The sequence below is a fragment of the Ornithodoros turicata genome, chromosome 1 (genome assembly GCF_037126465.1).
Source record: "Ornithodoros turicata isolate Travis chromosome 1, ASM3712646v1, whole genome shotgun sequence".
In the NCBI taxonomy this organism is placed as follows: domain Eukaryota; kingdom Metazoa; phylum Arthropoda; class Arachnida; order Ixodida; family Argasidae; genus Ornithodoros; species Ornithodoros turicata.
The window spans coordinates 178,269,241-178,281,687 of NC_088201.1; the positions used below are offsets into that span (position 1 = coordinate 178,269,241).

At 47.1% G+C, this 12,447-nt stretch overlaps 1 protein-coding gene across 2 annotated transcripts; it reads right to left on the reverse strand.

The window, feature by feature from the left end:
- Positions 1–109: 109 nt before the first annotated feature.
- On the reverse strand, positions 110–12,079 carry LOC135378824 (zinc finger protein 271-like). 2 transcript variants are annotated; one of them, XM_064611929.1, is made up of 4 exons: positions 11,717–12,079; positions 10,486–10,717; positions 8,504–8,656; positions 110–2,707 (listed from the first exon to the last, which is right to left on the reverse strand). In XM_064611929.1, the coding sequence occupies exons 2-4, from the start codon at positions 10,667–10,669 to the stop codon at positions 204–206; spliced, it is 2,841 nt and encodes a 946-aa protein (XP_064467999.1). In that variant the 5' UTR covers positions 10,670–10,717; positions 11,717–12,079; the 3' UTR covers positions 110–203. The 2 variants fall into 2 exon arrangements, with proteins under 2 accessions (XP_064467999.1, XP_064468000.1); XM_064611930.1 differs by having other exon boundaries at positions 10,486–10,710; positions 11,716–12,079.
- Between the last annotated feature and the right edge of the window lie 368 nt (positions 12,080–12,447).

A 12,447-nucleotide genomic window follows, 5' to 3' on the forward strand; every position in this document is an offset into this window, starting at 1 on the left:
GTGTCTCGCAAATATAACTAACGAGTTAAACATTAGGTCACAACCACAATCACTGCAGTCTGTCCATGCGTGCAAGTTGGAATAAACGGACACACGGACATCAGTAAAGCCGTTCTTTTCCGTGCGTTGCCACAAGCTTCTTCCTGTTCCCAGGTCGAGGACATGGAATAGAACAAAGTCTACACTTGTACGGTCTCCCTCTCTCACGTATGTGTCTGCTTGTGGCGCTGCAGGTGCGCTCTCCGATTGAACGCTGCAGGACAGGTATCGCACTTGTGCAGCTTCTCACCCGTATGTGTCTGCTTGTGACGCCGCAGGTGCACGCTCTGACTGAACTTTGCAGGGCAGAGATCACACTCGTATGGCTTCTCGCCAGTGTGCGTGTGCTTGTGGCGTGGAAGGTCCGCGCTGCGGCTGATCTCTGCGGGACAGAGATCGCACTTGAATGGCTTCTCTCCCGTGTGTGTCAGCTTGTGGCGCCACAGGTGCGCCCTCTGGCTGAACTTCGAAGGACAGAGATTGCACTTGTATGGCTTCTCCCCCGTGTGTGTCAGCTTGTGACGCCGCAGGTGCACCATCTGGCTGAACCCCGAAGCACAGGTATCGCACTTGTATGGCTTTTCGCCCGTGTGTGTGAGCACATGACGCCGCAGGTTTGTACTGTGGCCAAACTCAGCTGGACAGAGGCTACACTTGTATGGCTTCTCGCCCGTGTGTGTATGCTTGTGGCACCGCAAGTTCGTGATGTGACTAAACTTTGCAGGACAAAAATCACACTTGCAAGGCTTCTCACCCGTGTGTGTCTGCTTGTGACGCCGCAGGTCTGTGCCGCGGCTGAATTCTGCAGGGCACCTGTCGCATTTGTAGGGCTTCTCGCCTGCATGCATCTGCAAATGGCACCGCAGGTCTGTGCTGCGGCTGAACTCTGCAGGACAGAGATTGCACTTGTGCGGCTTCTCACCTGTGTGTGTCAACATGTGACGCCGCAGGTCCGTGCCACGGCTAAATTTTGCATGACAGGTGTCACACTCGTGTGGTTTCTCTCCAGTGTGTGTCTGCTTGTGGCACCGCAGGTTTGAGCTGCGGTTGAACTCTGCAGGACAGAGATCACACTTGTATGGCTTCTCTCCCGCGTGTGTCTCCTTGTGATGCAGCAGGTCTGTGCTGCGGGGGAATTCCGCAGGGCAGATGTCGCATTTGTAGGGCTTCTCACCTGCGTGCATCTGCAGGTGGCACCGCAGGTCCGTGCTGCGGCTGAACTCTGCAGGACAGACATTGCACTTGTGCGGCTTCTCGCCCGTGTGTGTCAGCATGTGACGCCTCAGGTCTGTGCTGCGGCTAAATCTTGCATGACAGGTGTCACACTCATGGGGCTTCTCTCCAGTGTGTGTCTGCTTGTGGTACCGCAGGTTTGAGCTGCGGCTGAACTCGGCAGGGCAGAGATCACACTTGTACGGCTTCTTTCCTATGTGTGTCTCCTTGTGATGCAGCAGGTCTGTGCTGTGGCTGAATTCTGCAGGGCACATGTCGCATTTGTAGGGCTTCTTGCCTGCATGTATCTGCAAGTGGCACCGTAGGTCTGTGCTGCGTGTGAACGCTGCAGGACAGAGACTGCACTTGTGCGGCTTCTCACCCGTGTGTGTCAGCATGTGACGCCTCAGGTCCGTGCTGCGGCTAAATTTTGCATGACAGGTGTCACACTCGTATGGCTTTTCTCCAGTGTGTGTCCGCTTGTGACACCGCAGGTTTGAGTTGCGGTTGAACTCGGCAGGACAGAGATCACACTTGTACGGCTTGTCTCCTGTGTGTGTCTGCTTGTGATGCTGCAAGTTTGCACTGCGGCTGAACTCTGCAGAACAGATATCACATTTGTATGGCTTCTCGCCCGTATGAGTCCGCTTGTGACGCTGCAGGTGCATGCCCTGAGCGAACTTTGCAGGACAGAGATCACACTTGTGTGGCTTTTCGCCCGTATGTGTGTGTGTGTGTCGCTGAAGGTCTGTGCTGCGGCTGAACTCTGCAGGACAGAGATTGCACTTGTATGGCTTCTCACCAGTATGTGTCAGTTTGTGACGCCGCAGGTTTGTGCTATGGCTGAACTCTGCAGGACAGAGATTGCACTTGTATGGCTTCTCGCCTGTGTGTGTCTGCTTGTGGTTCCGCAGGTTCGCGCTGTGGCCGAACTCCGCAGGACAGATATCGCACTTGTATGGCTTCTCGCCCGTGTGTGTCTGCTTGTGATACCGCAGGTTTGAGCTGCGGCTGAACTGTGCAAAACAGAGGTCGCATCTGTATGGCTTCACACCTGTGTGTGTTTTTTTGTCTGTGAGTTTTTGTCTACTACTTTTTCTACATGTTTCGCAGGTGAATGTGCTCACTTTGTTAGCTCTGAGGGCAACTTCCACGTGGTCTACGTTAGAGCACGTAGCTGAACAAACATTGCACTTGTACGTCTTGTCCTTCTCGAAATCGGAGATTGATGATTCACCGGGCTCTTGAGTCTCGTTCTGGTTTGGAGCACAGCCTCCAGGTGGCTTTGAATCCGTGGGCCAAACATCCACAGTGAGCGAGACAGTGTTGTCGAATAGAGGCTGAACAGCTGCTGTGTTGAAGTTTGCATCTGAAGTGTTGCAACCTGAAGATGCTGAATCACAAACGTCTTTGGGTTCATCCTTGATATGAAGTATACCAGAACTTGGTGCTGTTTCTGAAATAGTAAAAAATGAAAAACAGTGAGGGCACTGATGAGTTAGTACAGTACATTAAAAAACATACTATAATTGACACACATTTTTACATAGAGGTGCCATGAACTAAATACTGAAGTTTGAAACTGAACATCATCTGCCATTTCGTTCTGAAACATCTGGTACTTGATGTCAGAAGTGGCTGGAGACAGAGAAATGTGCCAAGTGTTTGCAAGCAAGCTAGGACTTTGAGGAGGCAGCAATTAACCATCCTCTCGACGTATCACTTAGAGGTGTTTTGACACAGACAGATGCCAGTGCCTCTATCTCCTCGCACACTGTCAGATACATCAGAAATATTGTGGTTGCTCCTGTGCAGTTTATCTCCCTTCTCTTCGTTTGTGCCCACGAAAGGTTCCACATTAGCCCTTCCGCACGCCCGAGCAAAGAGTTCTGAGTTGCGTCCATTCCTATTGGCAGCCGTAAGCACATGACTTCTCGTGCCTCGCTGCCTCATTGGCAGCGGAGTGCACTGTGATGACAGAGCTGCACTGGTTTTGGTATTCGCTGCGCCTGTTTTCTCCGCTTCTATTACCCTCCTCGCTCTGAAACTTTCAATGCAGGTTCACACTGTTGCAAAGAACTTGTAGAGGACGTGGTGTCCCTCTACACGAGTCCTGACCGGCGATGATGGAATGTCCCAGCGGGCAGATGGTCGTGGCCTCACGCTAGGACGGTGCCGGTAGAACTGCCGTGCCAGCGCCGTAGCGCCTGGCAGCAGAGGCACGTCTTCGTCATCACACACGGGCCGCCACATCACTCCCCCCCTCAGACGCGGAGCGGTGTAGAGCTAGCGGTTGGGGTCCGCGTCGATACATGAAGAGGAGGAAGACGGGCGACACGTGGAACAGGGACGACTTGTTCAGAAATCGCAGTAGCAGCAGAATGGTTGGTGCGGGCAAGCGCTGACCGGGCGGGTTCCAGGGGCGGTGTGAGGGCAGGTATGCCGAAGTAACTCAGAGAGGGGCGACAGAACCGCGACCGATTCGTGAGCGCTGGGCTCGTAGTGTTGTCGCCAAGGAGACTGCGGGGAGGACCATCGTGAAGCACGGGGAGACCGGGAGTAAAACTCACTGTGGCCTCCGTGCGTGTCCCCGGTGGAATGTTGGTCCCGGAGCCTCTTGACCGCATCTGGATGAGCTGCCAGTGTCTTGTATGGAAGCCTGGTGGGAAGGCGAGGCGGGCAGGGTTCTTGGACCGCAAGCGTAGCAGATGCGGGTGGGGCGGTCGACAGCGGCGTACCGCGACCGGTACAGGAGCGTGATGCTCGGGAAGGTGCCGCTGGTGGAAGCCCGAGGAGTACCATCACGAAGCGTGTGGCGACGTGACGTGGAGTGTGGGACCATTACGACGTGAGCTGGGTAGATGGGTACAACCACGGTGTTTCGCGGCCGGGCGTTGCGATGAGTGGAGCCGCGTTGAGTTGACGTCGTCGCCTAGCGGTTCCTCGGTAGAACGTTGCACCGTACCTTCGGAGGTGGGCTTGCAGTAATTTGGGATGGTGCTTGGCCGAATTATGCCGAACATGGTGTTCGTTGTTCGGGTCACCAAATGTAGAGGACGTGGTGTCCCTCTACATGAGTCCTGACCGGCGATGATGGAATGTCCCAGCGGGCAGATGGTCGTGGCCTCACGCTAGGACGGTGCCGGTAGAACTGCCGTGCCAGCGCCGTAGCGCGTGGCAGCAGAGGCACGTCTTCGTCATCACACACGGGCCGCCACAAACTGTCTTTTACGTTTATCCGGGATAATGTAGGATGACCTGACCCAACTCCCCTTAATTTCTTTCCTAACCGCTGCAAAAATGGCCATTTTAGGGTGGTCTGACAAATATGTCTTGTGTAGCTAACAGTATCACTTCAAAATATGTTGCCATATAGGAAAATGTGGTCAAATGAATGCCCTATCGAATGATATAAGTTTCAGAAAAAAAAAAAGCTATCCATGTATTTCAAAAATTGATTTTGTGACGCAAAAAAATTGGTGCCAGCAGCAGGAGCCTCATGAAGATATGCCTGTATCTTGAACAAAAATATCGATCTACATTAGGTTCCAGAATAGACAGAAAAAGTATATGCAAATACTGTAACAACACTCTGGACAAAGAAGTTCATGATTTGTGGAAAATAATTAAAAAATGTGTTCTAATAAAAGAAATCAAACCCAAATATGCTTCAAATGCAAGTATTGCGCATTTGCGAAAGTGGTACTCTGCGGGAATGTGAAGCCGCAACCAAGATAGAATCTCCACAATGCCTCCTTGGCGCGGAGTCAGCTTCATAGATAACTACCACAAGGAAAAGCTAAAAGCGTACACAAAACTCGTTCTGTAGTGTTTATGGTATCCTCCAAATGTCACCACTTGTCCATATCTGCTTTGGAGGTCGAGTAGCGCTGCTCGAAATCCGTTGATCACCGGTGATCGATGCTCTACAGGTGCAGTATGTAAAGAGTTAAGGAGCAATTTGCTGTGAGGTTTCTTGGAGAGATCTAAAAACAGCACCTTTGTCTAGTTCTGGTTAACTGCTAAGGAGAAATCATGGATTATGCAGAAGGGCTTGTTAAGAATCAGTTGCAGAGTCCATGTTGTCACGACTGGAACAGTTGATTACACGTGCAGGATGAAGTCAGATGCTTGGAAATACTATGCTCTCACAACCTACAACAGCTCAATGTTAAGGACACTGAATAATAATTTGTTACCAAAGATGAGGTTGTCGTCTTGTGTATAGCAATTACACATGAACATTTCCATTCCAAGTGAAATTTTCAAGATAGAATAAAGAAATCCAATAAGTGTACTGCACCAAAAACTCATTGAAAATTTTATCGGGCAATTTTCTTGTGTTTATTTGTCTATAATTAATTACCTTCCATTTCCCGTAGAATGGTCACTTCAAACACAGGCTCGAAGCCATTGTCAAGGACGAAAAATGATCGGAAAATTGAAATGGCTTGCCACGTTCATTGTTATTTTCTAGAGCTGCGCAAATAGCAAAATTTCCATTGCGAACCGAATCTGAATAATTTCTTTAGACGAATCGAGTTCGAACAGTCAGAAAAGGACCAATTCAAATAATTTCGAATACCTCACGGTGAAATATTTTGTGGTGTTGTGCTCATTTGATGATGTTCCTGCTCCAAACTTGGGAGCCTTTTGAACCAACGTGAGAGAAGGGTCCCTCTGTGTTGTGTATGGTAGACTGCATTAGCAGGATGAACTGCATTGAGAGTTAGTCAGCATGTTCCATGGAGCCTGATTTGTGTGCACCTCCTCAGTTCTATGTTGACATTGTGAACTTCGTGCAGTTTTTTTAGAAACTGCACATACGTAGTTCCATCTGTTACTGAGCATAACTCTGAAAGTTGGGAGTACATTTATTGGAACATGCAGTGCCCAGAGTACAGTGTTGACCATAAGATCACAGAAGTTGCAGGCTTTAGTGACAGAATATTGTGAACAGTGTAAAGCGGGCTTCACCTAACACTCGAGTATGATGAGGTGAAGTAGACTTGCAGAATGGAGACCCACACCAAAAGAACAATGGTGGTAACGCAAAGTGGGCTTTGCCTAACCCTCGGATGTAGCTAGGTGAAGCTGATGTGATACCTTGCATCAGTACTATTCGAAAAATATTCGAAAATTTTGAATACTGAAAATAGGTTGCAAACAGCATTCGAACAGCACCAGATATTCACCAGCACCAGATATTCAAGTTCGAAATTTCGAATATTTGCACAGCTCTACGTATAATACATGACATGATTTACTCATGGGTTACATGTAGTCAGCCTACAGGCTCTGCCAGTTTCTAGTGAAAATTATTTGGCGTGGTCACAGCTGTAAGAAGCATGGGAACTAGAGCCCTGCACGAGCCGACTTTTCTGGGCCCGATCCGGCCCGGCCGCATCGACAAATGACCCGTCCCTGCCCAGGCCTTCATGTTTTTATGCGGCCCGATTCGGCCCGGCCCGGTGGTCCAGTGAGTAGATCCTGGCCCAGCCTGGTCCGGTGACTCGGCAAGTAGATCCTGCCCTTTTCCAGCCGTGACGTACACGCTTCTACCGCTTATAAATTAAATTTATAAGTATTTATCACAACAAAAGACAATGCCAAAAACATATAAGTGAAGGCAGTTTAACACTGCAACAGCACGAGCCCAAATGAAATCCAGAACGCACATGGTCATGGTCAAAATTTGTGAAGTAACACAGTGTTTTTCTTTATTTTGTTCATTGCGCATCTTTGGAGACAAGTCTTTCCTTCACCCCCAATGTGAGATGGTGAAAGAGCACACTATCGCCTCTTGCGTCCTGGAAAAAGATTAATAGAAAATGCAATGCAAGATAAGGGCAGTTCCGATAGCGTCACCCGATACATGTGTTTTTGTTTTGTTTCCGCAAGTTAAAGCTCATCTTCGACGCCCATGAGGCTCTTTCCCCCTCTCACATTGGGGGTGAAAGAAAGACGCGTCTCACAAGATGTGCAATGAACAAAAAAAAGAAAAAGGTGTTCCTTCACAAATTTTTTGTGGACGATCTACCGAACGGATTTTTGTTCTGAAAACGGCTACGATATCAGGTCACCGAAAGAAACAGATGTTCTCATTGGGACAACTTTGTCGCTTTTATAATTAAAAAGTTAATTAACGATTTTTAGGTAATTAGTCATTTGATGGTCGAGCAACATACGGACAAGAACGTCCGCCAGCCCAGAGATGATAGAAGTGAAAACAGCATGTCTATAGCCCTTATAGTTTTTTTTAATGAAAAGTCTGTATTGCCTAAAAAAAAAGACACCCTGTATATCTTTGGCAAAAAAAGGTGCTACGGATAATGTCTTTCACTTTCTGAATGCTTTCTCAGCTCTGTGTATCAAAGATATTTTGACATTTGTTTGATACAAGTGCCTTATTCTCCTGTATAAAGTCTTGCATAGTACGATTCATTCTTCGTTGCTATCTGTGAATTCTTTCGCTGGCATGTACACTCTAAGGAATAATGACCTTTGTGTTAAACTACCTCAGCCGCACGCTAATTACGACCTTTATTCCTTTCTATATTTTGCAGCAAAGAACTGGAACAGACTGACAATATAAGAAAGGGGGGCAGGCAGCCGTAACATATTTCAACGTATGCTTCCAGCTGTAATGTGACTTACTTCCTTTATCATGTTTTTGTTGTCATGGTGTTGGTAGGGAGCCATCTATGTTCATGCAGCTTTACGTCAGTTTTCTTTTGTATATTATGAATGCGAAAGAAGACTGCAACACAGGGTTGCCTAGCTGCCCCATCTCAGTATCATGTAAGAAAATGGTAAGACAATAAAAAGAAACCAATCAATCAATCGATGTCCCCCCATCGATGTCCACACTGGCAGTATCAGTTCTAGTCAAGAACAGGAAGTGAACTGCAGACACGATTGTCACAATTTCTTGCAAAATACAGTTGTGCTACAAAGCAAGCTTCAACAACCAGCTTTTTTGATCCCATATGATGACTTTGTCTGTATGACAGTTACCGTTCTGACCCAATAAACATTTAGTTCATTTTCACTGCCTCCTTGTACACTTTATGCGGATTTAAAGGATTTTTAAGGTTCTCCTGATGTATACAAAATCTATGGCTTAGTCCTGGCCAGTTTGCTGTAAAGGGGATCTGCTGTACATGCCTAACAGAAAACTAAAAAGCATTTCTGTTGCATGTTTTCTTTTTTTGAGTGCGTGTGTAAAATAAATGGAGTATTTTTGTATCACCTTCTGATGGTGAGCCACAGCTCTGTCCCATGCTGTCCTCCACTGCCAAGACTGTAGAGTCATAAGGCTCTGTCTTTACTACTACGGCCAGATGTTCACTTGAAGAGCAGTCTTGGGGTTCTTCTTTGATGTGGCCCATTGCTGCCATCACCTCTGAAAGAAAAATAATAAGAGAGAGGAGTAAGCCATACAGCAAAGCTTAAAGTAAAGTGCAGGTCAACTCTGTCCTGTTTCCGAGTCTAGTTACATTCAACTGCAACTTATCTCTACGTACTGTATTTTCTCAACCCTTTCCTTTTTCTTTTCTTTCTTCCAAAATCTGACGCTACTGATGCCACATCTTGTGGTTGTGAGTGCAAAGCAAATCCGAGCAATGTCATACAGCAATACAGGCATACGGGGATGGTGTTTATTCAGTGTCACGGCATTTTCATGTGTACACTACTCTGCTGCGTTTAAATGCGTTTATCACTTTCGCCACTAAATGTGGCAACAATTTAGCGATGGCAAGCAGTGATGAGCATTACTCGAAGAACTCGGTACTTAAGTCATACTTAAAGTACCTTTGGTGCTACTTTTACTTTACTTCAAGTAGCTGAGCAGTACTTTCTACTTTACTTGAGGTACATTTTGCTGCACTTTACATTGAAATATACTTCAAATATCCTTCTGTGATCCTTACTGCACAACACCGTATTCGGCCTTCCACCGCTGTGTTCATGGACCATTTTCCTGAGATGTGGCGCCCTCTCGAATGTCGTCTGCTACTGGCTGAAAACAAATGCTCGTGAGGAGCGCTGCGGTTTCTGTATCTTTCGTTCCAGCATACTTCGTGCATTCACTTTTTGAGTATCCATCTTAGGCTTCGAGGCCTATTCCTGCTGCTTCTCCCTATACAAAGTGTAAGTGTCCGTTTGATGTATGCAACATGACCCTGGAGCAAACCGTGTCCGTGTCATTCCATGCCAGACCAATAAACCGTGCACAACTGTTTTGAAGAAGTGGAAGAAGATTCTTGAGTGCAGTGCAGTCATCCAGCACTAAAGCTATCCCTTATCGTTCCTGGGTCCTTTCATACATTTCTGGTGCCGAGAAGCGTAGCCTCGCTCATTGACGGAAGCAATCCAGGAACGGGAAAATGGTGTATAGCAGCGTTGACGTATTGGCTACGGCTGTTTTCAGCAATGGTTTCAGCTATGGTCCCATTGTTTTCAACCAGAGGAGCAGACGACACGGGATGCGCATGCGCACAGCGATCGCGTGAAAATGGCGGATTGTGGTGTTCACAGCACCATGCTTCGGCCTATCTCAGCCAGTTCGGAATCCCATCGGAGCCCATACTTTGGCATGTCTCAACATGCTCTTGCGCATCATTCACCTGTGCATATAGCATCCGTGTGTGGTTTGTGTGAGAGGCTGCATTTCAACGTATGTATGTGAGTATTTGTTTCCGTAAAAAGGCGTGACATGGAAACCGCATGTTGTATTTAAGAGTGCTTAGTAAGTACTCCTAGTACATTACTCAATATTTTATACTTTACTCAAAGTATCTAGCACTAGTATTTAGTTAGTCTCATTTGCGTACCAAAGTTTGGGGATGGCTATTTTGGCACACGTACGTGTTTCAGATTTTTTTTAATCGCGGAATGGCGTTCAACGAGCATAGTCTCTCAGACTGCTACTATCTCACTTTTGCCAAAAATTCCCGAATTAAACATTTAATTAACGAATTTCAGGTCATTAGCCACCTGGTGGTTACACACTCTCTTCCAGAGGATGTCCGCCTGGCCGTCAGAACTCCACTGCAAAAACAACATCTACGCTGCTCTCGTAGCTTTTTTATTAAAAAATCCTGCGCAGTCTTACGTGCATCGGTCTTTGCACCTTGTATAGTCGACGAAAAAGGTTACTTCAACATGTTTTGCGAGGAACATTACGTAAAACATTCACAACCCGAGTTCCTAGTTTAAAGAGCTTCTTACCACAAGTGTTGACTCTTGGTGCAGACTTGCTAGAGTGCTGTTGCTGTATCTGGCCCAGTCCTGGAAGACACGTAATACCACAAGATGCTGGTTCCACCCTTGTGGGCTGACCAATGGGCTTCTGGGGCAGCTGCGTTTCTCCTGGCTGCGAATCCCAATGGCTGGGACTTTGCACAAGCATCATCTCATGGCTCTACGTTGATGCGGAGTGAACCTTTGGTTGCGCTTGCCCCTTAAACGGCAAAAGAAAAAAAAAAGAGGAAAAGAAATAAAAAAATATTCACTTCACTAATCACTTGGTGGGAAGAACAGGAAAAAGGCTACAAGCAAGCAGCCTAGGGGAACCTAGTCATGGCCGTTCACAGGATTTTTTTCAGGGAGGGGCAAAGTGCTTCTGGGGGGGGGGGGGGGGGGGGGGGGCAAGTGTGCAACTCCCATATCACTTCTATTTCTGGAGGCGGATGTTGCGGACTGTGCTTAGAGATTCCTATGATCACATCTCAGAATAATCATGACAACCTATGGCTAAAGAGCACACTTTTTCACAAGCGACCTTAGAACTCGGGGGGGGGGGGGGGGGCACTGCCCTCCTCGCTCCCCTCTCGGTACACCCATGGACCTAGTGTGTCCATTATGGTGTCCGTCCTGACCATATACAGAGTGTTTAGCCCCTCATGTGCCATGGATGAGGTAAATTCATTGGCACTACATGGTTAAACATGCTGCATCTCTATTTTATGAGTATTTTATGTATTCCTCAACACCACGGACATGTAGCTCGTCTGACTCATTTGGCACTCCAAGGATAGATGGCAGCGTGCGTTTGTCGCTCGTGATTTCATAGGTTTTGGAAACAGTAACAATGCACGCAAGCAACGTACATTTAAAAATGGTGTCACCAATCGACTGTGATTCGTCAAGACAGTTCAAAGCTCGACATCCTTTGGTAGGCATCACTGGATGGAGGACGTTGGGCGTCCTGGACCGACTTCATGGGGAACTGTGCCGGGATTCGTCTAAAAAGTGTGCCGGAAAACAGACTGAAAACCTCGCCAGCACAGCCAGTGGCAGGATTTGAACCCACCCTCTCCCCAGTCTTCAGCACGACGCTGGCTACCATCGGCGGAAGTTTTTTTGAAAATGAGCAAAAAGGCTAAACCTGCCTTCTGTGATGCTTGCTACAGCACGTAATCATACCCAAGGTGAGCTCTCCGGTGTAGCCAATACTTACTCCCTTGCCGAAGCTTTGTTGTTCTTAATATCCTTGAGCTTGAGGTCTCCCACTACGTGTTGCTCAATGAAGCGACGCTCGAGGTGCTCCTCCAATTGTTTTTCTTGCTCGACAATCCCGTAGTACAGGGATACCGTTCGACATACTCTACCATCAAAACAGGGGGGATCCAAACATATTTGTACACGTCTCCATTGATGGAGGCCGCTTCAAATCGTATTGTGGCTGCATTTTAAAACATGTTGCTACAAAAACTAGTGCTGCATGCGTTATGACAGGCCTGTAAGTTTCATGATTCACCGAGTGCAAAGTTGTGCGGAACTTTGTTTACATTTACCATAAGTCTTGTTTTGTTTACCATAATGGAAATCTCATGATGATGATAGTGGTAACGCTGAAAGGCGCTAAGTGTGAAAGGTGTGAAATGTGAGAATATATCTAAAATTAACAAAATTGCAATTTTTGAAGCGTATTTTAAAGAATACAATCCAGCTATTATTGAACTTACGTGAATATTCATACGCGCAACAGAAACCGTGCGCGGCTTGTGTCGTCTGCTACGGCATCATTTGGAGACACAGCGTCACACTGCCTTCACTTTATGTGAATGTGAAGTGTTATCAACAGAAGTAAAGCACATCGTTTTTTACAAACACGAACTGTATTTACGACCTCATTGTCACTGGTCAGTTTCAAAAGCTCAAAAGTGACCCCCAAGAGCACAAATTCGA